We start from the raw sequence: 25272 nt of genomic DNA, 5'->3' as shown, positions 1-25272 counted from the left end.
GCTTCCCAACCGCCCGTGGGGCAGCGTCTTCTAACTCCAGGTGAACAGAGGAGCCCCACATGGAAGTGCACAGATCTTAATGGGGGCGCAGTCTCCGGATCTGCTCTGAGTAGGTGTCAAAGAAGAAAAAGAGACGTGCATCGATTTCTGGCCCAAACTGCTGTCCTCTTATAAATGGGCTCAGCTGTCTTACTTTAAAATTGTCTTTTTATTTCTGCTCTACTAGCACGTTCCTAATTGTGGCAGGGACAGCAGGGGTAGGGACCTGGGGCTTCTGTCAGTGCGGGCGGGGCAGGTGCGCTGGGGCTGGGCTCCAAACCCACCCCCCAACCAGCACCAATGCGGGAAGCACAGGGCCCTGTGGACGGGGTGGCAGTCTCTCTTGCAGCAAACAGGTTGCCTTTGTTGATCGCATTCTTTTCGGTAAAAATAAAGCAGCTTGCATGCTGGCTGTTCAGGAGCGATTCTTCCTTCCCCAGTCAGAAAGACGCGGACTTACTCAACTTGCCTGTATGTGAGATCCTCCCCCCCACCCCCATGTCAGAGATCACGCTTCCTTCAGAGGCTGCTGTCTCTGAAGGTGTCAGCTTCTCAGACTATCAAAAGGGAGAGGTTGGTTATTTCCCACATCCACGGACACCTCGCTCCCCGAGCAAAGTCTGAAGCTAACGGCCAGCGGGGGCCTCAGGGAAGCCACCCAGAACCTCCTGGGCTGTGCCGGGACGTTCAAGATGGCCCCAAGGAGTAAAACTGGCCCCAGCCGTTCCCCACTGTCCTCACTTGTTTTAAAAAGGTCGTATTTTTTTTTTCTTAGTGGAAAAAATGAAACAACCAAAAGCTTTTTAACTTTTCCTTCAACGAAAGCCTTTCATCTCGAAAAGAAATGTTTTTTTTCTCCAGCAACAAAGGCGGTAGAGGAGACGCTTGTACTTTTGCGACAGGTTTTATCACGTTAACACTGGCCTCCACAAAGCACCTAGTAAGAAAGCCAAAGGATAAGATGTTGCATTTCTTTTAAAATAATTTAAAATATATTAAATTTTCCAAAGGCAGATTTCATTGCAATGAGGTGTCTTGATCAGAGAACTACATGCCGCTGAAGGAGAACAGTACTTTCAAGGAGCTATTTTTGTTAAGGGGGAAGAGGTGAAACGGGCTGACTTGTCCGATGAGGCAAAGCAGCAAAGTCAGACCTCAGACGCGACAGTCGGCCAAAGGGGCGACAACACCAATTCTCTACGCCACGAAGAAGAGACATCTTCACAACCGTTCGACTTAAGAACTATGGTTTTTAGATACCAGGGGGGAAAACACAGTTGTACCTTAACATCTGTTGAGAAAATACAAATAAATAGGCTACCACCAGCAAACCACCGACAACTCAGTCTCCATTTTGGACAGTCATGCAGTTGAGGAATACGTCCTTGTGTAACCGGACACACGCGTTTGTCATCTCCTGCACATGCACACCACTGCTTATCCAAAAAAAAAAAAAAAGCCATTTATAGTGTATCAGTCAGGAGCACAGCCTCTGAGTCATCTGTAACTTAGGGAATACCTCACAGCGGACGGCTCCATGAAAACCTGGTCCTGCTGGTCAGAGGGGAGCTCGAGGAAGGAAAGCACTTGCCACCAGCAAAGCCACTCTGACACAGCGGGAGAGAACTTTCAACAAAGTCACCACCGCATCTGAAACACGACAGTGACAAGTACCAGGCAGAAGCCAACACTTGCCCACTTGCCAATCGAGGGAATGATCCACCCAGCAGAGAGGCTCTCGAGGCCTGGTTACTCTGCGGGTCAAATCAACATGAGTCACGCACTCTGGGTCGAAAGGATTTTAGAAAGTGTTTGACGCAGCCGTTTCTAAGTGGGCTGAGGATCTGGGGTTAGGCTCTGCCGCCACGGAGCCGGGATCCCCTCCACGACTGACTGCCACAGGCCACGCAGAAAACCTGGATGACTAGTCCACCGGAAGCTGCTTTTGCTCTACTCTGGTCACCATGTCAAAGAGAAATTCTATTTCAATCCAAGACCAGCCATTTGGCCCACTGTTCCCGCTGTTCCTCTGCCAGGAAGCTTGATCCTGCTACAAGAAAACAAGTAAGACTATGGCGCATGGCTTAAAAAGTCCTGTATGTGAGGAACTCTTTCATTTTCTTGGGGATCGGCAGTGCTAGCACTTGGTAGGTGGTCAGGAAACTTCGAAGGGCTTTCCGGCATAAGTGCTTCAGTGAGGACAGGACCCGAGGAGCCGTCCAGAACTGGACATGGCCGTCCCTTGTCCTGAAATGGAACAGAAACCGGCGCTTTAAAAGAGACCTTAGAAACACATGTTTTCCCAGTGAGGGATACTAATGTTTCTACTCTCACTTGCATTAGCAGGAGACACCCGGGGAGTGCGATGCGCGGCCATTAGATGCAATCCTGACGGTCGAAATCGATGTAAAGGGTGTGATGCTGAATAATTCAGGCCGCTGAAAGGATCAGAAGGACTCAAGACACCTCTAATACCCACGTGCTACCCGTGAGCTCGGCCCCTTCTGAATCACACCGTGAGTTCAAATGCAACAGAGGGAAGAGTGCCGCCTCCTGAATTATAAATGCTCCCCACCAAGGTGGTCTCTGCCCTAAATGGTTTCCCAGAAATTCTGCATCATCCCGACTCAGGCCTCCTTGTGGACGTGGCCCATTAAGTGGCATGAGTCTTAACTCTTTCATTACTCTTAGATTAACTATTAAGAGTAAATGATAACCTATCCTGGCAAAATAAAATATTAGAATTTTATGTGATTTCCTTAAAGGCTTCATCATAGGCAAGAACATTCTAGAGGCCTGCTTTCCTTAAAAAGCTAGCCGGTACACTCAGCAGAAACTGCTCCCCATCTGCTCAGCTATCAGACACATACCCTGTGGCGATAACTCCACCATGTGGAAAAAATGTGCAGCAAAGACCATTGGTCATAGGAGCAAATGCGATTGGAGTTTTCAGTTCCAGGGCCCAGATCCTGAGGAGTCTGGACGAGAGAGAAGAGAAACACTGGCACGTTAGTAGCCGTGGGGCCGGCTCCAGAGGGGGATGCTACAGTTACTTGCGGGGACTTGCCCTGAGGCCACACCCCCAGATGTCTCTTTGTTACCTGTCATCTGCCACCGTGGCGAGGTACAGGCCTTCGGGAGAGAAGCACACAGATCTCAGGGAGCTGATGTGCACATCACTGTCATCCATTGGGGGGTCAAGCTGGGCGTGGCTGTGGAAGAAGAAAGAGGACGGTTGGCCTGGGGTGATGGCTACTCTCCACCCTCCGCGTCCTCACTCCAGTGCTGGGGCTATGATAAGCTCAAAGACCCGTCCTCACCCCCTCTGGAAAACCTCGGGAAAAGCAGACTAGGAGAAAAAAAAAGCGCATTTCCTAAGTGTCTGGCAAAAGGGGCTGGAGGGTTACTCACACTCCCTGTGCTCATTTCCTTATGCAAAGTAGGTCAGCCCTCACTTTAATGCTGCGGTACAAACTGAAAGTCTTTTCTTGGCTGAGATACATGATAATTATAGGCTACCTATTATTTGCTTCAGAAAACAACAGAGACAAAGAGAAAAAGATGCAAGTTTGTAAGAACATTGAAAATTCATTTTGGAAATTCCAGTTTCGGTAAGAGGATTGTTCTGAACTTGCTACTACAGTTATTAGTAAATGGAAAGAAAGAGTCACTTTGAGGTTTCATGAACGCTGAATCCAGAGAAGTACACACAGCCTCCTACATCGGGAGCCCCGAAGGCCCTCGGGTCTAAACTGAGAATCTAAGTGACAAAGAAGCGCCACAGCATGAGCTCCCCATGCCTTTCACCCAGGAACGCCCCGCCCCTGCCTCCCCCGCCCTGGACCCTGCGCGGGCCATGCCTAACCCAAGGCAGCTTTCCCATCAGTTCCCCCGCAACAAGGTCCGAAGGAGAGACCCCGTCCTTACTGGAGTAACCTAAGCCTCTCGCCAGTATAGGGGTCCCACATGATCACGTTGGTGTCGTAAGAGGCCGTGACGAGCAAGGCAGAGTCGGGGGAGAAGTCACAAGAGACAACACTGCTTTGGTGGCCTTCTAGCTTCCGGATTAATGTGTAGGACCGCATGCTCCACAGAAACACCTGTGCAAGGGAACAGGTGCCCGATGAGGGGCAGCAACAACGAACAGTGAGTGAAGGACACGGCAACGCCAGGCGAAGCCAAGCTCTACCCGCCCTGCTTTCATACCGCTCTCCCAGAACGCATCACAGGGGCTTGGGGAAAGCTCCGGGTCTGAATTCTCCAGGCACCTGACCAGTGCACAAGTTTAAGGAGCCTGGTCTAAGGGAGAAGAAACCAGCCTCAGGAAGTCTATGGGCTGAAATGTATCCAGAGGCTTCTCAGTTCTGCTTCTGAGCCCTGTTTGCAAAATCACAGTGTGTGCCGATAAAGCACTATGTGGTCCTTTCAGTTAAAAGCAAAAACAGGGGTCAGAGGTGAGCTGCTGGGCTTCCAACAAAGCCGTGGCACCCTGCCAAGCCATTTTATACCATGTGTTCACAGAACGGTGGGAACCTGCCCCACAGCTGTACATACGTCTGACACAGTTCACCTGAAATCTTTCTGAGAATCATGAAAAATGGGATTTTATTTTGTTCCCTTGAAAACGCGCCGTCATGTAGTTCCAAACCCCAAATGAATGATTAACCACCCAGGCTGTCCCACACAGTGAACTCTTCACTTTCTGAGTCAGTCACAGCAAAGCGCTCGATGCAGATGTGAGATCAGACACACACACACTGTTCCCGGCTTGTTCTTGGGTTTATAATACTTTCTTAAATGACAGGCTGGATTTCAGCAAAGTTTAACAAGTAACCGTACATTCTGATTTGAAATGGAAATCCCCATTACCCCGGTTCACATTAAATGGTTCAAAGGAGGGAAATTTGGATCCATACAGGGGGCTGCAACTTTTAAAATCTGAGACTCCAAGGGGAAAGGAAATCTTAAAAGCACACCTTTACCATGTTGTAAAGGCAAGCAACCCTCCTCCAGTGATGAGGGCTTCACTTCTCTTGGTTTGTGTCCACACGCAAATCAAAAGGGGGACAGCCCTGCCCGACAGCATGCCTCCTGCACAGGCTAATCTGGAGGCACCGGCCTTATTTACCCCGTTCAGACCTCCCGGGCTCACTGCACTCGGGCAACGATGGAGATGGCACCCGGCGCTGGGCCTTACCGACTTCTCTCCAGCAGCAGAGCACAGCATGCTGCAGTCCGGAGAGATGGAGCAGCAGTACACCCACTGCAGGTGGCCCGAGAGCACCTGGATCTGTTTACCTGCACAGAGAGGGGCGCACGGTGAGCCAGTTCGAGAAACCACGTGGCTGCTGGACTGGAGGACCGGGAGCCATGGCCCACCCACCCAGAATCCCCACCGGGTTCCCTATCGGCTGAGCCCAAAGGCCCACCTTTTTAACATAGAGCAAGATGCCAGGACGTGTCATTTAAACACCTGAAGTCTATTCGTAGGAGAGTGTAATCCCCAAGGAGATCACTACCTTCTGTTTCACCAAAACCCGCAAGATGGGTGGGATAAAGGCTGTGCGCACATCACACCTGACAGATCCCTCTGATAGCAGAGAACATTCTTTTCTTTCCCCTCCCACCCCGACCAGCTCTAGTACTTTGGAGCACCCTTCCAAACGCTGAGAATGTTTTAGCTTCGCTTCTGTCGTTTACACTCCTGTAATGGTCTCCCCCTCTTCTCAGGGGTCCCACCGCACCCTCTCACTCTGACCAGGGTGTGTGGATGAGCAACAGTGCAGAGTAATGAGGGCCATGTGCTCTGTGGTCAGGCGAACCTGGCTTTGAACCCCGACTCCACTGATTACCAGCACCTGCCCCAGGGCCACTCACAAAATTGCTCCAGTTCTGAGTTTGAGGAAAAAATTAAAGGCCCGTCCATTAGCATAAAAGAACAGGTAAATATATAGAATATGTCTATCCCGTTGATTCAGATGGTATTAAGATTTAGATTTTCCATGTTTGGTGGAAAGAAATGTGAGGAATATGAATCATTTTTGTGGAACGATGACCCCAAATTTCATAAATATAAGTGTCTTAAGTGTCTGAGCAGGACACTGAGGGCAATATGGAAGGCTCTTAGCATGGGTCATGAGGCTGCAGAAGGATGTCAGGGAAGGCAGTGGAGGGGAGGATGAGATAGGAAAAGAGATCTGGCAGCGGGGTTGGGGGGACAGTGAAAACTAATATAAAAAAAAAAAGGAAAAAACTTTTATGAACATAACAGCCATGCAGATGCGTGTAAGTGTCTGTGTATGCGTGTATGTACGTGTATGTAGTATTTTTGTAGTAAGTCATGGTTTCTTCAGCTATCACGTTAGAGTAGTACCAACCCCTTCCCGGGAGGCTGTGAGTACTGAACAAATTTAGGCAGGATGGTGGGGCAGGGCCCGGTACCAGCAAACACTACTTTATCCCCTCCCCTCCCGAGAAAGCCCTAGTGTACTCGCCCTCCCCTGGTCCCCTTCAGCGAGTCCTGTCTTCCCAATCACCAAAAGATTTTAAAGTCACTTCCAGAATCTTCCTTACGTGGTGGCAAGCTGACTCTGGATACACATTACAAATGGTATTGCCTTGGAGAAGCCTTCCCAGTCAGCAAACCTATCTCATGACTTCAAGTTCCGCAGCTAAGGGCAGAAACTACCAGAGTTCTCTTGGTGACCAGATGCCATCAGAAGAGGACACCACAAGCACCTGCTTGACAGTGTGACAATCATCAGGCTGGATTCTCAGAGGGCAGGAGTTGGTCCCCTCTCGTGGCTGTGGGGAGCTGGCACAGTCACGGTTAAGGCAAGAGTACCAGTGCCTTCACATTATCGGAGGCAAGTGTGCCTCTCTACCAACCGTCCACATTCCCATTTCCCCCTGCCACCCCCCTCCGGCCTCTGCATCCCTGCCAAGTTGGGGAAGAAAGGGTTGGCAATAAATTCCTCTTCCCTGTGTCACCTTTCCGGTTAACAATCAGTACCAGAAAAGTATGGGCCACCTCTGCATACAGTTCTGCTCAAAGAAGAATTCCACAAAAGTTGACCCTCTCTAGCTAAGAGAGTTTTTCTGGGTAAAGAGTCCCCTTCACAAACTATTTCTAACAGGAAGTAACCAACATGGACGACTTCCTCTAGACTGGTGGTTCTCAACCCGGGGAGACTATGCCCTACACGTGGATGGCGGGGCAATGTCTGGAGACATTCAGGCTGTCACAACTAGAGAAGATACTTCCGGCATCTAGTGGGCAGAGGCCAGGGATGCTCCTCAACATTCTAGAAGGCACAGGGCAGCCTGTAACAAAGAACCAGCATGCCCAGAAGGTCAACCGTGCCACGGCTGAGGAAAGTTACGCTGCAGCATGTTTTCAATAGGAGTGGTTATCAGCCACGGTGAAAACTGGTTCTCAGTAACCAAAAAAAACCTTACTTTTTTAAATATACAAAGCATAAATATGCATTCAGCGCATAAATGAATGATACATTTTTGGTATTAGTATCTCATGGGGATGAGCAGGGTGTGTGATTAGAGAAAAATGTCTTACAAGCGTCCTTAGGAAAATCAGGTTGTTCTGGATAAAAGTGAGAAATGGGCAGAGAGAGTACTTTTGGAGCTGCCCAGGAGTTCCGTCACTTGCATACCATGTTTATTCAGGTCCCAGATGCGAAGAGTCTTATCCCGAGATGCCGAGACCAAAATCAAACTGCCACTGGGTGTGAAGCTCAGATCTCTCACGACATCTTGGTGGCCGGAAAGATTCAAAAGCAGGAGCCCTGGTGTGGGAGCAGGAGCACTTGATCAGTGGGAGAGGCGGCACCGGGTCTGCTGGACATGGCTACACCCCTGAGCCAAGTGGGGGGCTGGTGGCCTCTCTGGTCCCTGATGAGAACATGCATGCACCCTGGGACCTTGTCCCAGCCAGAAATGACCTACCTGTCTGTACCTCCCAAATCTTGATCTGCCCATCATTGAGTCCCGTAGCAAGGATCAGGCAAGAGATATCTGGCACTTGGGGATGGTGGCGTGCCCAGAGCTTCCTGCTGGGTGGAGAAGACCACGGGCTAAAGGCCAAACCCCAGACAATTTGCCCACAATCCAGAGTCTTCTCCTTCGGGCTGCCTCGCCCTTTTGTATCATTTTTGCTGCTTCGGCTTTTGGCTTCAAACCCTTTAGGGATGCTGGAGGAAGCAGAGATTCCTTAATGAGTTAAAAATCGTCACCAAGTCAACCAACTATTCAATCCATGATATCTAAGGTATTAAGGCTCTAGAAATAAATTGGGTTTTGGTGAATTCTGGCATGACTTAATTTTGTTTTAGAATTCATGTAACAAAGACTTCATTAGCCTTGATACATCCCATTCGTGATAGCCCTGCGAAAGGGTGACCTGCCTTGTCGGGTAACTGGATCACAAAAGCTCCAGGGAGCCCTCTACTTCCTCAGAAATTTCTCTCAGGTTTGGTGCATGGAAAGAAAGGTGCACTCGGTTTTTCCCGTGAGGAAGAAAGCCTGCTGTGGGTTTGAAACTAGGACAGAACTTAGAACTTGAACACCCATCTGCACTCCCATGCCTGGCGAGTGCCTAGCTTCGAAAAGCCCAACGAGCAGGAAAATAAATCCTTTTCTGGCCCACACAGTTTGCTTGGTACAAGCTGATTTCCACCTTCACTTGCTATGTTCCAACCTATTAGTGAGGCTCTCTCCCTTACTTTTCTGGGTCCATGCAGCACAGGAACCGACCAGAAGAGAGATCCAGGAGAGAAAGCCCACAGAACTGGGCAGAGCTGCACTGACCTCAAAGACCCCGGAGGCCTATTTTACATTCTATTTTACATTCTACTTACGGTGAAATACAGGCCCAGATAAGCTCCATGAGACTCACTTCCTGAGCTCTAGGCCCTGCCCACCACTCTCCTAGCAGACCACATCTCAGAGGCTTGAGCAGTTGGACAGCCCTGGGATTCAGCCCACACGCTCCCAAGTTTCCAGTCTGCAGTTATCAGTGCAAGTATTAAGTCCTACTTTTCTGTGTGACCCTGACCCCACGCTGGGGTGTATCAAACTCAGGGAAATGAAAACACTGAAGCTGGCGCCCAGTTCCGTGAAAAATCCTATATTCGATGTGTATGTAACTGGACCTCATTTTGCATTAGACTTGTTCCCCCAAAGTTGGAAATAAGTCATATTTCTGCCAAATGTGTGGCTGAAATATATTGAAGAATTGTAACCAAGCTCACCAATAAAATTAGAAGGGAGGAAGTGAGGCAAACATAGGCTCTATCAGCTCTAAAACTCTATTAGTCCACATCAGAGCTTGGCAAGCTATGTCCAGGCTAGCATTCTGTTTTTATAGATAAAGTTTTATTGGAACCACGTTCATTTGTTCACATGCCATCAACGGCTGCTTTCACACTGTAAGAGCAGAGGGGAGGAGGCTTGACAGAGACCGGGTGGCCCTCAAAGACAAAAATCTCTACCATCTGAGCCTTCAAAGGAAACACGCTAACCCCAGGTCTCAATGGCCCAGTGGAGTTTGAGAACTTGTTGTCCTGACAAACATATGAATGTGACAATGACTGTCTCTTTAACTGACTCTGCTAACTCCCCACACCTCACAGAGCTGCAAGGCCTTGGCACAGGGGCCTGAGTGGGCCATCCCTGCAGGGAAAGCTCTGTAGGACAGCAGGGTGCCAAGAAGATACAGTTCTTTTATTTTTTTTTATAAAATCCTAAATTCTGCATTTGAATTAAAGAATGATCTGGAGCTACTTTATGCCACAGGAATTAAGGCACCTCTGCATATTAATTAATTTTCATATCAAAAATTTCATTTCTCTAGAAAGAGACACTAAACCCTCCATTTTAGGGGTAGAGTTAACTTTCCTAGGGTCACGAAATCATGGGCCGAACTGGAACTAGAACTCAAGCCTTGGGTATCCAGGCATACGGCTCGCCAGAACCCCTGGGCCTGTGAGTTTGCCAAAGAGTCAAGGGATGAGTTACGTGGGAGGTGGGGTGTGTACACACGGGGACAGAACAGCTAAGTGCAAGGCAGAGTCACTGGGGGAATTTAAATTCAAGTTTCTAAAAACTGTATTTCTAAAAGTAGTACAATTATTTGGTTAGTACGAATTATTCGCTCAGTACCCAAAGCACTATTATTTTTTTTTTTTAAATGTGTAACAATCCAAACAAGAACCTAAGGACTTCAGATTTCTCCTTTTATAGGACTTTAAAAATAACAGTATTTTCAATCATAAAATTAATAGAGAACTGTGGGAAAAGTCTGGAAGTAAGACAAATAATAAAATGAAAATTACCCATAATCCTAACACCACTCTAACCGCAATAAGTATTTCACTGTAAGTTTTTATTTGTGCACATATACATATATTTTTAAAAGACAAATCTGGGATATTACATATATGGCTTCATAGCTTACTATTTTCATTAAATCTTATAAGCATTTTCCTAAGTTATTATTCTTTAAAATGTGTGATTTTTCCCTAAAACAAGTAACTTTTCACATAACACACTGAACAGTAACACTTCTCTCATTAAATAAAGCAACAGATACACAAAAAGGATTAATACTCAAATTTCCATTTTCTTGAGTTCATACTGGACAAATACATTTACCTATAGTCCTACAGTGATGTATATGTTTGAATATAAGGGCGATTTTTAGGAAAACAGAATGCCCATTTGTATGCTTTTTGAAAGATTCTTTTTCAGACCATAAACTTGGACCGGACTGGATATAAAGTCGAGGCTCTTGCATTTAGAGTAGAAGATCAATAAAATAACGAAAGCCCTTGGCATTCTCATTACACTGATAAGAACGAACTGAAAATCATGATTTAAAAAAAAAACAAAACAACAAAAAACTCTCCGATGGCTACAAAAAATGTCCTCTGGCAATGCCGTGAGCTCTTTACTGTCCTCTCATCACCGGATTCCAAGGGATTTCTGGTTTTTCACTACTACAGAGCTAATTCCGTGATGAAAATCAGTGTATGGAAATAGATGACCCCATTTCCGAGATTCCTAGTAGCGGGAGGAACATTCTCAAGGTCCCTGATGCACACTGCCGACAGCCAGATTCACACTCCGCACCCCAGCAGCGCCCGGAGTGCCCATCTCGGCAGGCTCTTGCTGGCCAGACCTCTCATCACAGCGGCTTTCAGACTGAACTGACAAAACACTTGAATCTAACGTGCAATTTATAAGAACTGCCCAAAGCAAAACAAAGGAGACCCTCAAGGGCAGGAGCCGTGTTTGATTTATTTCAAGTTTCCAAGCCCCTAGGCTCCGTGTCGGGCAAAGATTTCCAACAGATGCTACCTGAGCCCTGTTCCGGCTGGGCCGTCCGACCTGGAGCTCACAGCACTCGGACACGGGGCCCTGCCCAGCCCAAAGAAAGAAACTAGTTAATAACAGAAACTAAATTTGGTCCATAAAGGAAAAAACAAAAACCAAACTTCAATATGGGCAAAGGATATGAACGGATGTTTCTCCAAAGATACAGGAGAGGCCAAGAAACACAAGGTGCTCTGCTCAGAAGCCATTAAGAAATGCAAACCCAAACAATGCGATGCCACTTCCTACCTTACAGGATGGCTCCGCCAGAACCAAAAAGCCAGGCAAGTGCTAGTGAGGCGTGAGGGTATGGGGGATATGGAAATCTCACACACCGCTGGTGGGATGCACACTGGGCCAGCCACCTTGGGCACCAGTCTGTTTTCCAAGCACAGAAACACTGCAAGCCTATGTCCACGCCAAAAAACCCCCCAAAACAAAAAGACCCGTATGTAAATGTGCACAGCAGTATTACTCCTAACAGCCAAAAAGGGAAAACCGCCTAACTGCCCAGCAACGGACAGATGTGTACACAAGGTACGCGGTCTCCGTACAATGGGATATTATTTGGCAGTAACGGGAAATGACATTCTGATTACAGGCTGTCAGAGGGAGGACTGAAAACATTCTCCTAAGTGCAAGAAAGCCGTCAGAAGAGACTCCACCGTGCACAACTCGACGTATATGAAAAGCCCAAATAAGCAGACCTATGAAGACAGAAAGGGGATTCGCGGCCGCGCAGGGCTGCAGAGAGAGACTGGAGGGTAACAAGTGAGGGGTGCCCGGCTGCCCTCTGCGGCACTGCCAGTGCTTCTGAGATTAATCATGGTGAGAGCCGCCCAACTCCCTGAATGAACTGAAAGCCACTGAACTGTGCACTTCAAAGGCGTGGATTGTACGGTATGTAAATTACATCTCAATAAAGCTGCTAAAAAGTAACAGCAGGGCTAACACGATCTCCACAGAATCACCTGTCCCACATACCAATCGTGGGGCTCTGGAAACCCCCATGATCCATTTCTGAACTGTTGGCAGCCATTCTCCCACTCCTGTTCCTGGGGGGAGGGGGTCCGGGGGGAACCCCCGAAGGGCAGGGAATCCTATGGGAAAGCGCTCCAGGTCCCCCATCGCGAGGACTCCCTCCAGGCTTGGGGGTACAAGAACTTACAACTGCTCCTCCAGCGGCCAGGGGATCAGCTTGACGATGCAGTGTCCTTGAGACCAAGCGAACCAGGAGCCGTCCGGAGAGAAGGCGACGCTCCAGGTCTCACAGCTGGACTTCCAATCGAACTGCTGGGGGCGCCCCGGCTTGAGCTCGGCCAGCAGCAGCGGTTCCTCTGAGACAGGAGACATGCTTCAAACGCACGCCTGCCCAGGGCCGGGGCGGGGGAGGGGGGGGTAAGCGGGGAGCCAAGCTCCAGACCACCTTGCTGACTCAGAACCCGGAAAGCCGCTGTCTCCCCAAGGCTAGGGGTGATACTCTGGATTCCGGGAGGGAGTTGTCATTTAAATGACCTGTGGCAATAACAGTAGCCACAGGCCACATTCCAGCGCGGTTACTCAGCCCTGGCTCTGGCCACTGCTGGTTAACCATGACTCAGAGTAACCTTTGTGCGAGTGAACCCAGTGAATGGAGGCCTCATTTTCCTATGAATGCCTGAAGAGGAAGAAAGGAAAGCCCGCCCAGGCTGGGACCTGGCTAGATGGTGCAGATAAGGAGGCCTTCCAGTGTATTTAAGGTCTCCTCAAAAGAACCTGCCACCGGAGACCGGTGGCAGCAGGCACGTCAGAAACTCAAAGGCTCCCTGTTGCTCACCAGCCTCCACCCCCATCACCAAGGCTAAAACGTTCAGCACTTGCCCTCTTCTCCCTGCCGCTCAGACCTCTGGATCTGGCCTCCCATTTCCACCTCTGTTCCGGTTTAAACCTTCATCCCAATCTTGCCCAGATCTTTTATGAGACTCCCCTGATTTTCCTGTCCCCAGGAACCCTGATGAAACTAAAACACGTACCACATCCCCTCCAATGCATTCCAAGGCTCCCACCTGCGTCCACCGTAAGGGCAGCGAAGCCTGGGCCTCCTACCCCATAGCATGGGCCTCCCCTCCTTCCCGTGACTTCTGCCCATGGGCCACACTCCAGCTGTGGGGGTCACCTGGCCATGCCCCAAGTAGGTTGGACTTAGGAGACTCCCAAGCACGTATCCTAACCGCTACGGAAGCAGAAATGAAATCCCACCCTGCTGACTTTATTTTCTGCTAGAGTTATGATGAATTTCCTTCTGGCCCGCCAGAAATTAAGCACACTGTTCATACACCAAAGTGACTTCATTCTCATTTTTCTTAGGGCCTAGCAGCACCTCGTGAAGAGGAGGTGCTGGATTGGGGTTTCTTCTGCCACCTGACGGGCAGTTCCTTGTTCCAGTCTCTACTCCAATGGAAGGTTCTCAATGGCTGACAAAGCTCTTAGGTTAAAGGCATTCAGAATCTATTTTTTGTTGGCACTAATTATGATACTAATATAAAGACTGGCTTCCACTCTGAAGGAGGTTGTTTCCTGATGTCTATGTTTCCCATCAGTGGTTTTGTTCGCGACCTTGACCCTTTTATACCTTTAACCAGATAGATACTAATTTAAACAACCCTATTTCATTTATTGTACGACACACATTTATAAGTCTTCTCACATTTTGACCTTGCCGAGATCAGGATGTGTCTTACAAACGATGAATTTTTTAGAGTTAAATAAGCAGTATTTTTTCTCGGTGATAAGAACGAACCATGGTATCTTGGGTTTAATGAAACAGATGGTAAACATGCATATATAGCGAGATGCCTATCTGTAATACGATATTTATATATGTATATATATAATACCTCCTAGAATATGCATTATAAGAAGATGTGGGTATTACCTTGTTTTATAAAATCAATATGTTGCTGAAGAGTCCGTCTTTAAATAGAATTTTAATCCATCAAGACTTTGGTGGCTTTGCTATTTCGAGAAAAGTGAAGTTTCCTTTGCAAAGAGAATATTCATTTCCTGAGGTTCTATGTATAAATCTGGGTTTGAATACCTTAGGTCTGTCTAAACTGGCATTTCTATAGGCCCAGGTAATTCTCCTGAAATCTGTACATGTTTGTACATGGGATCTTTTCATTTATAGAATTACTTGTCTCTTGGGACGTCTGGGTGGCTCAGTTGGTTAAGCAGCTGCCTTCAGCTCAGGTCATGATCCCAGCGTCTTGGGATCGAGTCCCACATCGGGCTCCTTGCTTGTCGGGGAGCCTGCTTCTTCCCTCTGCCTCTGCCTGCCACTCTTGTCTGCCTGTGCTCGCTCTAGCTCCTCTCTCTCTGACAAAAAGATAAATAAAATCTTTAAAAAAAAAAAAGAATTACTTGTCTCTAGGAACATACTCCTTTGGATGGGAATATCTGCATGGTAAGAAGTTATTTTACATTTTAAATCCAGAACACGTCTCTCAATGTTACCCAGCAACCGTGTGGTGTTGTCTTCATTCTCATTATTCCTAGATATTTTCTTGCGGTGACCTAGCCCTAATCTGTCAATGAATCCAGTGGTTCTCAACTGGCTGTGTCCCCTGGGGACACGTGACAATGTCTGGAGACATTCCTTCTGCGTTGTCAAGACTAGGGGTGGCACTACTGGTGTCCAATGAGAAGCAGCCACAGATACTGCTGAGCACCCTACAGTGTGCACAGGGCAGCCCCCCACAATGAAGGATTATCTTGCTTAAAACATCGGTAGTGCCAAGGCTGAGAAATTCCGATGTAGTTAAACATTAAATGACATCGACTGATCCTGAGGTGCATTTTTATCTACCGTCTTTATTCCACCCTGATAATACACTTGGTTCACTACCTCTACAACAGGCACATCATTATCTATCCTTTTGATACCACGGAGGCCCTGAGCAATATAAAGAGGGGTTCTCCCCACTTTCCTTCTTTTCTTTACTTCCCAAACCAAATCCATTCACAAGCCTATCAAGACTGTCTCCAAAAGGCCTGGCAAACCTAACTTCTCTCCATCTCCATGGCTACTATTCTGATCTATGCAAACCACCTCACCAACATCAACTCTAGCTAAGCACCCTTGCGACTGCTCTCCTAGCTTCCAAGCTACACCCCAACCTCCAATTCATTCTCCTAACCTCCTAGAGTGATCAGTTTCAACCACTCTTAGAATAAAATTCAAGGGTGGCTCAGTCACGTGAGAGTCTGCCTTGGGCTCAGGTCATGATCTGAGGGTCCTGGGATCCAGCTCCGTGTGGGACTCCTCACTCATCCAAGAGTCTGCTTGTACTCTCTTTTTCCCTCTCTCTCAAATAACTGAATAAAATTCAAGCTCCTTACCATGTCCTTGATGTCCTGCATAACCTGGCCTCTGGCTTTCATCTCCCACCTGGGCTTGTAACTCTCCCTTCCCTGCTCCTGGCTCTAGCCTTCACTCCACCCCTTGACTGCTCAATTAGTTCCGACCTCAGGGCCTTTGCACCAGCTAGTCCCTTCACATGGAACGCTCTTCCATGACTGACACCTTCTCTTCATTCAGTCTCGGCTCAAATAACAACTCCTTCGAAAGCCCTTTTCTGACCCCAAGACAATTTCCTTCACAACCCCTCCTCACATCATGTTCTTTACAGCACAATCACCATTATGTAGCTATCAGTCTCCCCCCAACGAGGACATCACTTCCACGGAGGCAGGGACCTTGTATGTTATCCTTAGTGCCTAGCAGAGTTTTTGGCAGAGAGCATGCAGTTGGTATTTGCTGAATAAATATACATGGTAGACCTCTTTATATATAAATAAAATGAAGCCCCTTAAACTATTATGTTTCCTATGCCAAACATTTCACATGAAATGCTTCTTAAACATGAGCCATACCCAGATTTCACACTCTATTTCTGTGATTTGGAGATTTAATCCCCTGCTATTTCAGGCTCAGGAATCCAGGAGCTAAAAGAAGAAAAAACTCAGTGACTCCTGTCTCTTCATTTCTAGAACTAAGAAAATTCTGAAGAGAGTCTGGGCCCAAACTAAACTTGGTTGCTGGCCGAGGGGGAGAGGGGTGGAGAGAAGCCATAATAAGTGCAGAACTTAAAGAAAACAAAACCCAGAACTTAAAAAAACAAAAACCAGAGCTGAGAATCCAGCTTTCATCTTGGATTGTACCTGCCGTGGTCCTTTGTGGGGAAAAGGCCCACAGATCAGGGTGCTGTAGTTAAACACTGGGATGTGTCTGGAGGACCAGGCTGAAAGGAAAGATATTATCAGCTTCTTCTGTGCAACGAGATTCACTTGAACACAGACATGGAAGCAACTGACTCCAGCCAGCAGGAAGCCCGGTGATTTGTCCTGCCTCACAGTCTTGACAGTGGCTGTTCCATCGGCCGGGAAAACTGCCTGGGAGGCCCCAGATCCTTGTCTGACTGCTCCATCTCACCGTCCAGGTCTCAGTTTGATGTCACCTTCTTGGAGAACTTCCTCTCCCTCCCAGTTCAATGTTCTTTAGGGGTGTACCACTCACTCAGCTTGTCTTGACTGCTTACTTGCTTTTATACATTTCCTGTCTAGCTCTTCCCCACCCTCGCGCCAAACCTCCCTCTCTGCCCACTGCAACTGACCTCCACGGTCCAACACAGTAACACCAGCCACCCTTGACCGCTGACCGTTTGTTTGCAGAATACCAAGTCTGAAGGGAGATGGGCTGTTAGGTATATACCACACACCATATTTTGAATTTAGTACCAAAAAAAAAAAACTAAAATAGATCAATAATTGTGAGTCCATGTTGCAAAGATAATATTTTAGACAGGTGGGATTGACGACTACAATTTTAAAATTGGTTTCACCTGTTTTGCTTCTTTTAATGCAGCCACTAGAAGATTTCAAGTTACAGATGTGGAATTATTATTTCTATTGGCCAGCGCTGGCCTAGAGAGTGCCTGGCACACAGTAGATACTCAATAAATATTTGTCCAAAGAATAAAAGAATTCTAACCACTGTGCTGAAGATATCTACTGTTGGCCATTGTAATCCCATTACAATGGCCTTTATTCAGTTTCAAAAGAATGTAAAAGTCTCTGGCCTCTTTTTTTTTTTTTTAAACAGCAACTTGGCAGCTCTCAACAGCTCTGCCCACACCCCAAAACACAGCCGTCAATCATTAGGGAAAACTCAGAACTGGAAACAGATTCCAGCTAAAAAGGGAGGCTAGCTACAGATCGCTTTCAGTTTTTAACTATAAGGAGTCAATGGAAACAACAGCGGAAGCTATAAAAAGATTCACATAAGATTCAGACAAACAGTAGGGGCCATTTAAAAAGTGGTAACACACTCACTGAAAAGAGAGCCCTTATCTAGATGGGAAGCCTGAGAGAGTTGCCTCCACACCATTTACTGAATGCCTGACTACAGCAAACAAAGAAATGTCATTTCCCAAATTAAAAAGTTACACCACCCCAGGGAATACCCTGATCTCAACCTACCCACCCACAATCCCCGGTTCCATCAAACTAGCCAGGGAAACGCAAACATCAACAATCAGAATTCTCCGGAGCAAGATGAAGCTTGAAACTCACTGGAAGAGTACCAAGAGATTTCTGGAACAATTCTGAACCCTAGGCCTTGACCCCTTCTGAGAATTTTCCCTTAAGAAACTGCCTTTAAGGGACGCCTGGGTGGCTCAGTTGGTTGGACGACTGCCTTCGGCTCAGGTCATGATCCTGGAGTCCCGGGATCGAGTCCCGCATCAGGCTCCCGGCTCCGCAGGGAGTCTGCTTCTCTCTCTGACCTTCTCCTTGCTCATGCTCTCTCTCACTGTCTATCAAATAAATAAATAAAAAATCTTTAAAAAAAAAAAAAGGAAAAAAAGAAACTGCCTTTAAGCATGGACGTATATTCAAGAGTTGGAACTCCCAGAATAAATCCCGAGTCCACCCCCAAATTCCTGTATAGGTAGGGTTTAGAGGCTAGGTGGTTGAACGGGAGAAGACGGAGGGATAGTCTGGAGGTTTTGTCTTTGCCTAACAAGCACACTGAGACTACACGTTCATTCGGGCTGGCTCTCCAAGTATATCCGATAGTCTCAGACTTCCACAGTTTTCAGATGACAGCTGTTAACAAGGACAGAGGCATGCACCTCACCCATCAATGTCTCCTAAACTTGCCCTATCAGGCATGCCAGCACGGATCAGCATCCCCAGCCCCACCCCACCCCTACGAATGCGTCTCCGCGGGGAGAGGTTCGCAACAGATTTTTTTTTTTTTTTTAATAGGGACCCTTGCCTTATGAATAGGCAAGTTTGGGACGCTCCCCACCACCCACTGGGGCACGTACTATTATTATCCCATTTTGCAGATACAAAACAGACTCGGGTTAAGTGGCCCGTGCGCGATCACACCGCTGGTAAGAGGCAGACCTGACTCCCACCCAGACCTGCAAGTGCGTCACCTGGCACCTGGGCACCCGCACCCCGGGTTATCACCCCCTCAGGGCCTGGCGCATCCCGCGTACCCCACCCGGGCGGAGGAGTTGGGTCCCGGGAGCCCCCCACTGTCCTGGCGGATGGGGATCCCCGGCAGGCAGTGGCCCGTGCTCCCCCGTCCTGTCCACCGCGGGCGGGAGACGTGGTGGCGGCCGCTGACAGCGAAAGTGAAACAAAGCTGGGCGCCGGGCGCGCCCCCCGCCGCGGGCCCGCGCGGATGGCCCAGGCCCCCGCGCCCCCGCAGTGCCCCTCCCACGGCCGAGCCTGCGCCCCCGCCCGCCACCCCCCCCCCGGGAGAACGGGCTCGGCCCCGCCCGGCGGGAACCCGCGCACCCCCAGCCCGCTCACCTCCGGCCTCCATGGAGGACGCGCGCGGCCCCGCGGCAGGCGGCGGGCGCCTCAGCCCCCCGGGCCGCCGGCCCTCATGCCACCCCCACGTCGCCCGCCCCCGCCCCCGCCCCGGCCCCGGCCCAGGCCCCCGCCCTGGCCCCGCAGCCGCCGCCGCGCCCGCCGCCGCCGCCCGGAGAGGCCATCAGCTGCTTCCCGTCACATGGCGGCGGGCGCGGGCGGGGACGCGCGGGAGGCGGGGCGCGGCGAAGGGGCGGGGCCGAAGGGAACCGGCGGGGGGCGGGGGGGATGGTTGCTGAATAAAACGCGGGAGGGCGGAGGGGAAAGCGGGGCGGAGGGGAAAGCGGGGCGGTGGGGAAGATAACACCGGTGCAGGGGAGGCACAGTGTATGGCTGAGAGGAACGCGGGGGCGGGCGGACAGGACAAGACGGGGGAGCGGGGCCAAGGGGAAAATCGGGTGGGCGGGCAGGTGAGCGCCGACGGGATACAGTTCGGGGGGCGGGGCCAAGCGAAAGCCGGGGGCAGGTGAGCAGGGCAGACTAAAAACGGGGGGCTGCGGGGACGAAGAGAAGCGGGGGAGGGGTGAAAACGGAACGGGGTGGAGGGGGAAACCGGGAGCGGTGGGTGACAACGGGGGGCGGGGGTGGGTGCTGGAGGTGTGGGCAGAAGAGGGGGTGCGGCGGGCCGAGGGAGTCCGAGGGAGGGGAGCGGAGGGCTGTGGAGAGAACGGGGGCAGATGGCGCGGGGAGAAAGCCCAAGGGGGTGGGAACCAGGTGAAGAAGGGGGCAGCGAATAGGGAGGCGACCGTCTCTCGAGAACGAGGACCTGAAGACACTGGGGACCAGAGGGACTGTGGGGACAAAAACGGGGGCCGAGGAGAGAACTGGGGGGAGGGGGTCCGGGAACCCCTTAGGCCGGTGACAAGGCGGGAACGAGCCTGGAGAATAAAATGGGGGCGCTGAGGTCGGGAGCTCAGAGGTTAAATGGGAGCCTTGGTGGAGGAGCCCAGCTCAGGGGCTGGGAATGAAAGCGGAGGACGGGGCAAGCCGCCGGTTTTTAAAAAATGGGAACCAGAGAAAGACAAGCCCGGCGGAAAATGGAGGGTGAAAACGAGCGTGTCAAGGTTAAAATGGGCGGCGAGAAAGGGGCAGCGGGCCAGACAGAAAAAGGGGGGGATCCAAGAAGAGTGGGGGTCCGAATACGGACAAGCTGGATAAACATAGGAGGACGGAAGTTCGGGGAAAGAGGTGTTGGGGACCACAGGGAGAGAAGCGAAACAGACAGGGGTCCAGTGGGGGCTCAGAAACCAGCTTGGATTCAACCCAAGAGTCTTCAAAGGGAGGGGCTGGGTGGAAAGTAACACGGGACACTGAGGTTAAGGTAGGAAGCATGGGTTTGGTTAGAAAGGATGTAAGTTAAGGTGGAGCCGCCGTGATAAAAGCCTGAGAGCAAGGCCAGGGCAACCTGGAGGGAACCTGGAGGGAGCCTGGAGGGCAGTAAGGAAAGGGGTGGGAGGAGGAATGACCTAACAGGGAGACTGACTTGAAGCTTCCTCTAACAACTGCGGTTTAGCCTGGGCCTAGAACAGGAAAGTGGGAGGCACCGTGAGATCTTGTGGGGGTTACAATTAGCTGAGCCCAGTAAAGAACTTCCAAGGCCACCCACAACTACAGGACAGCTGATAGAATTCATCTTTTCAGGCAGCCCAGCAGATCCCCATTCTCCCTGAAGCCACTACCCCAGCCCTTTCCTGTTAGAAAGCATGCAGTCTGACCAAAAAGAGGCATAGACAGGGAGGGGGGAAGAAAAAAAAAAATGGAAGAACGAGTTTCTCAAGGAGATCAGGAAAGGTGCGGGAGTCTCAGTGTAAAAGAGTATCTACAAAGAATAAAATGGCCACAAGAACTTTGTGATTACCAACAGAGGGAAAGCTGCTAACAAAACAAAACAAAACTGGGGAGGCAAACCCATTTCTCCAAATCTTTGTTTACTAATCAAGTCTAAATCAAGATCATTAAAGCATTTATTTAAAAATAACTTTATTCCATAATCTTTAAAAAAAATCCATATTTTAACCTCAGAATAAATTTCTCTTACTCCCCCCCCAACACACTGCACACCAAATATGAAAATGTAAATAATGCAGAGGGATCTGCTAAAATTATTCTTTGCAGCAGTTCCTGGTCACTCCCACGGTGAGAATTACCAGTTGGCACTTACTGCATCACAATGAATTTTACCTGGCCAGGATGATATCACAGGTTCCGGTGAACCTTCCATCATGGGTTGTCTGCAGTCACAGGGCCTGTATGTGCTTATGACAATCAGAACTAACATCAAAGCCACAGGATTGGCCGAGCCCTTTCCCAGTGTCCCCTTCTGAAAGGTCGGTTGTGATAGCCGTTAAGTATTTATCTTCCTGGTTCTGATAAGTAGATCTTAAGAGTTCAGAACACCTGATAAGATTGTGTAACAGCATAATGTAACAATTTGGACTTTGCCACAGAGTTTGTAACCCACCGCCTCATGCTTGTAGTTTTAAGGATAAGTCATCTTAAAATAGAGGAAAGCCCTAATTTCTTTAACAATCCTTAAGACATGAAGACTGCCAGTTCCTGAACTCTGAACTGACCCAGGACTCAGATATGAGTGACGGAAGTCTTGGCTCAGCTAACACAGGGTGTATAGTGTTTGGCAATAAGATCTTGAAGCACACACCACACCACACCACACCACACCCTCCACCGCCATTGCTAGTGGAAAAACCCTGCCCCAAAGATTTCCCATCATCAGGGAGGTGTCCCATCTCGTGCATGTGCAAGAGAAGAAATTCTGGAAAGCATCTCAGTGATCTTGAAGATCATTCTCTGCGTTCCTAGTTAGGGATTTTTTTTTCCTCTTTCTTTTCTTTTCTTTTTTAAATATGGGTGCCTCCGCAGAGTGAACTCTCAAAGTCAGGAATTTAATCATGGAAGATTCCAAGGGAGACAGACTCTGAGCTCAGTGACTTTAGAAAGAACTCAAGTCTCCTGTTCTGAAACACTAACTTGGACTGGCCAGAGTGGCTAAGCCCAGGAAGTCCTGGGCAGCAGCAGCCCCAGCAAGTAAGACTCGCAGTTTGCACCTAATTCCTGAGGAGTGGAAACTGCAGGCAGCTCCTGCAATCCACGCGGCTGAGCTGGGGTGATGAGCTTCTCATCTTACTGGAGTCCCGGTCCGTGTTATTTGGAGAAAGGAAGCTCTCCCTTAAGCCCTAGCTCTTGCCCGGCAAGTGGGATGTGAACATTAAAGAACACAAACTCAAGTCAGACTTTCATGCTCCGCACAATCTTTTGCACCCTCATTACGTCTCTGACACGGAAGGGGTTTGGACGAAGTCAGAAAAGAACCATCTGCGGACTGCTCGGGGATCGGGAAGCAGCAGCTTACGTGCATCAGATGTCACTTCCTTCAAAACTTTGCCTTATTGATCAATGCATCCTCACACTCTCCTTAAGAAGGAGGAAGGAAACAAGTTTTCCCATCCCCATTTCCAAGACCGGGAAGCTGAGGCCAGATGAACTAGTCGGCCCAAGGAGTACTTCTATCACCCTACTCCACTGCAAAACATTTCCCCTGCCTTCTTTCAAAGCCACAGGAGAAAGAGGAGGATGGGGACATCGGCAAGCTACTCGGGTATCATCTAAGAGGCTTTTGTACCAATAGGAAACTCTGCAAAATGAGAGGTTCTAATGAAAGGCACTTCCTCTTAGGGGCCCCTGCCTCTTTTGAAAAGAACTACACCTCCAGGGAAGCCAACAGCATCAGGAGAGCTCCGATAATGCTCTCCTCTGAAACCATCCTACAAAGAGCCGAGAGGCCCAGGCGGCAGCTTGGAACCCACAGTTGACATAGTGTCTTCCACTAGAGAGGGTGGGGGAGAGGAGAAAGGACATCTGCTGAATACCCGCTGGGCACTTTCCCATCTGCAATACCTCCCTCAGTCCTCACCATACCCTGTAAGGCAGGTAGGATTTTACCTATTTTACAGATGAGGAAACTGAGGCCCAGGGAGAGGTAAAGCAACGTGCCCAAGGCCAGGAAACCAGTAAGGAGCAGGGCCCACATTCAAGCCCAGCTGTTTGCAACTCCAAAACCTGAGCCAAACTGCCTCCCTCTGACTGGCACCAGTAGCAGACACCTCCTCACCTTCTCCAGGGAGGTGACATCTGCCTGGTCTTCCGGCTTACCCGGGCATTGATAAGGGAGGTGTCCCTATCACCCCACACTCTTCCCTTGTGTGTATGGGGCAAGCTGGTCACGGACATCTAATAGTGTACTGGGAGCACTGAGCACGGAGGCCAGGTGCTCCCCCCAACTAATGTCCCCTCCAAAGCGGCATCAGTCAACCTGGATAAAGCCAGAGTCACAGTGAAGGAGGCACCTGAGATGCCAAATACACCTGGCCCCCCCACACACTGCCCGTTCCCAACACATTTAACATCCATGAGAAAAACAGCAAATCAAACCAATTTAGGGAGAAAGAAAAAATGGGAGGAAATCTGTGTGTGTGTTTCTTTTTTGCTGAGCACCCCACACCACTTTCAGCCCTCAGACGGGGGTGCGAGTCAAGTCAAAGCAGAATGAAAAGCTCATCTTCAACGCAGCCTTCCAAGCTTGTAAGACGGGATCATGGAGGACAGTTCTTTCTTCAAACTGGTCTGTCTTCTTCTTGAATGACGTCAATCCGCTCCTGACTGCTGTCGTCTGGACAGGAGGGAAAAGCAGATCCAAGTCGGAGAGGGCTCATCGAGAGGTCCCTCCGTCCCCACCATCTGTTTTCAATCACTGCCCTTCCTAGTCCTTCACTGGCGAGCCTGGGAACTGGAATTCATGGGGGAGCGAGTGGGGCAGGTGCGCGTTCCCCTTTTCTCCTGTTCTCTTCACTCAAGCTCCTCTAGACGTGCTTGATCCGGTCTACCCAGCATCAGCCGGTTGCTGCCATTCCCCTCGCCTGGATACTCCCTCCCCTTTCTGCTTATTCAGACTGGACCGTCCTGAAAGACTTGCCTCATATCCTCCTCCGGCCATTAAGTGTCTCCCAACCAATGCACCCCTCAAGGCATCTCACCTCTCTCTGAGGTCCTGTGATTTTTAAGCCTGTCATTTATCTGGTAATAATCAAATTCCTCCCTGTGACAGCTCCTCTACTGCTCTCTCAAAGTCAGGGTTAAATCTTGCTTCCATTTTAAGTGTTCCTCAGTACACTCTGACTGGTCTTGTAAAGCTCCCTGACTAGGGTTATGATCGTTGTTTTGTTTTTTTTTTTTATTCCCCCAACAATGCCAATAGTGTGCCTTTCCCAGAACAGGTCCTTGGTACAAGTCTGTCAGTTTAATTGTAGTGTGGGGCGTTGACAGTCGATCCTAGGTTAAACTACCTTCCCCACCCTTTAAAAAACTAGACTCATGGGGCGCCTCGGTGGCTCAGTGGGTTAAAGACTCTGCCTTCGGCTCAGGTCATGGTCCCAGGGTCCTAGGATCGAGCCCCACATCGGGCTCTCTGCTAGGCAGGGAGCCTGCTTCCCCCTCTCTCTCTGCCTGCCTCTCTGCCTACTTGTGATCTCTGTCTGTCAAATAAATAATAAAAAAATCTTAAAAAAAAAAACAAAAAAACTAGCCTCACCTCTTGGGGATTCTTACAGGGAATCCCACTGCCCCCTAGCAGAGTGCTTGGAAGGAGAAAGGACTCACCTTGCAGAGCCTGGAGTCCGTTGCCCATCCAGTCGACATTCCCATTCACCAGTGCGGTCACTCTGTGAATGTGGCCATGCTTACGGATTTCTTCTGGTGACTCCTCCCTCTCATTTGTTTCTTCCTCTTCTTCTTCCTCTTCTTCAGCACCATCGTCCTCCTCTACCTGTTCCTCTTCTTCTGAATCCACCAAAACCATGACATCACCCATGTCTTGTCCCCTAATTTCCAAAAGGGGAGAAATAATCA

The 25272-nt window shown here is 49.4% G+C and overlaps 2 protein-coding genes across 4 annotated transcripts in view; both read right to left on the bottom strand.

The window, feature by feature from the left end:
* Positions 1 to 927: 927 nt before the first annotated feature.
* WSB2 (WD repeat and SOCS box containing 2) lies at positions 928 to 19406 on the bottom strand. 2 transcript variants are annotated; one of them, XM_032876183.1, is made up of 9 exons: positions 19291 to 19406; positions 12596 to 12764; positions 8002 to 8246; positions 7710 to 7841; positions 5237 to 5337; positions 3967 to 4139; positions 3141 to 3251; positions 2910 to 3017; positions 928 to 2286 (listed from the first exon to the last, which is right to left on the bottom strand). In XM_032876183.1, the coding sequence occupies exons 1-9, from the start codon at positions 19301 to 19303 to the stop codon at positions 2124 to 2126; spliced, it is 1215 nt and encodes a 404-aa protein (XP_032732074.1). In that variant the 5' UTR covers positions 19304 to 19406; the 3' UTR covers positions 928 to 2123. The 2 variants fall into 2 exon arrangements, with proteins under 2 accessions (XP_032732074.1, XP_032732073.1); XM_032876182.1 differs by lacking the exon at positions 19291 to 19406 and having other exon boundaries at positions 12596 to 12780.
* Positions 19407 to 22489: 3083 nt separating this feature from the next.
* VSIG10 (V-set and immunoglobulin domain containing 10) overlaps positions 22490 to 25272 on the bottom strand; it is a 35628-nt gene continuing 32845 nt past the window's right edge. For both annotated transcript variants that reach the window (XM_032876181.1, XM_032876180.1), the window contains exons 8-9: positions 25024 to 25244; positions 22490 to 24037 (exon numbers count right to left, since the gene is read on the bottom strand). In XM_032876181.1, the coding sequence (XP_032732072.1) occupies positions 23982 to 24037; positions 25024 to 25244 (277 nt within the window). In that variant the 3' untranslated portion in view covers positions 22490 to 23981. The remainder of the gene's footprint in view (positions 24038 to 25023; positions 25245 to 25272) is intronic.

This window comes from Lontra canadensis, unplaced genomic scaffold, assembly GCF_010015895.1.
Source record: "Lontra canadensis isolate GAN:19392208 unplaced genomic scaffold, GSC_riverotter_1.0 scaffold58, whole genome shotgun sequence".
Classification (NCBI taxonomy): domain Eukaryota; kingdom Metazoa; phylum Chordata; class Mammalia; order Carnivora; family Mustelidae; genus Lontra; species Lontra canadensis.
Note: the sequence above shows the minus strand (reverse complement) of the source record. Positions and strands in the feature narration are given on the sequence as shown.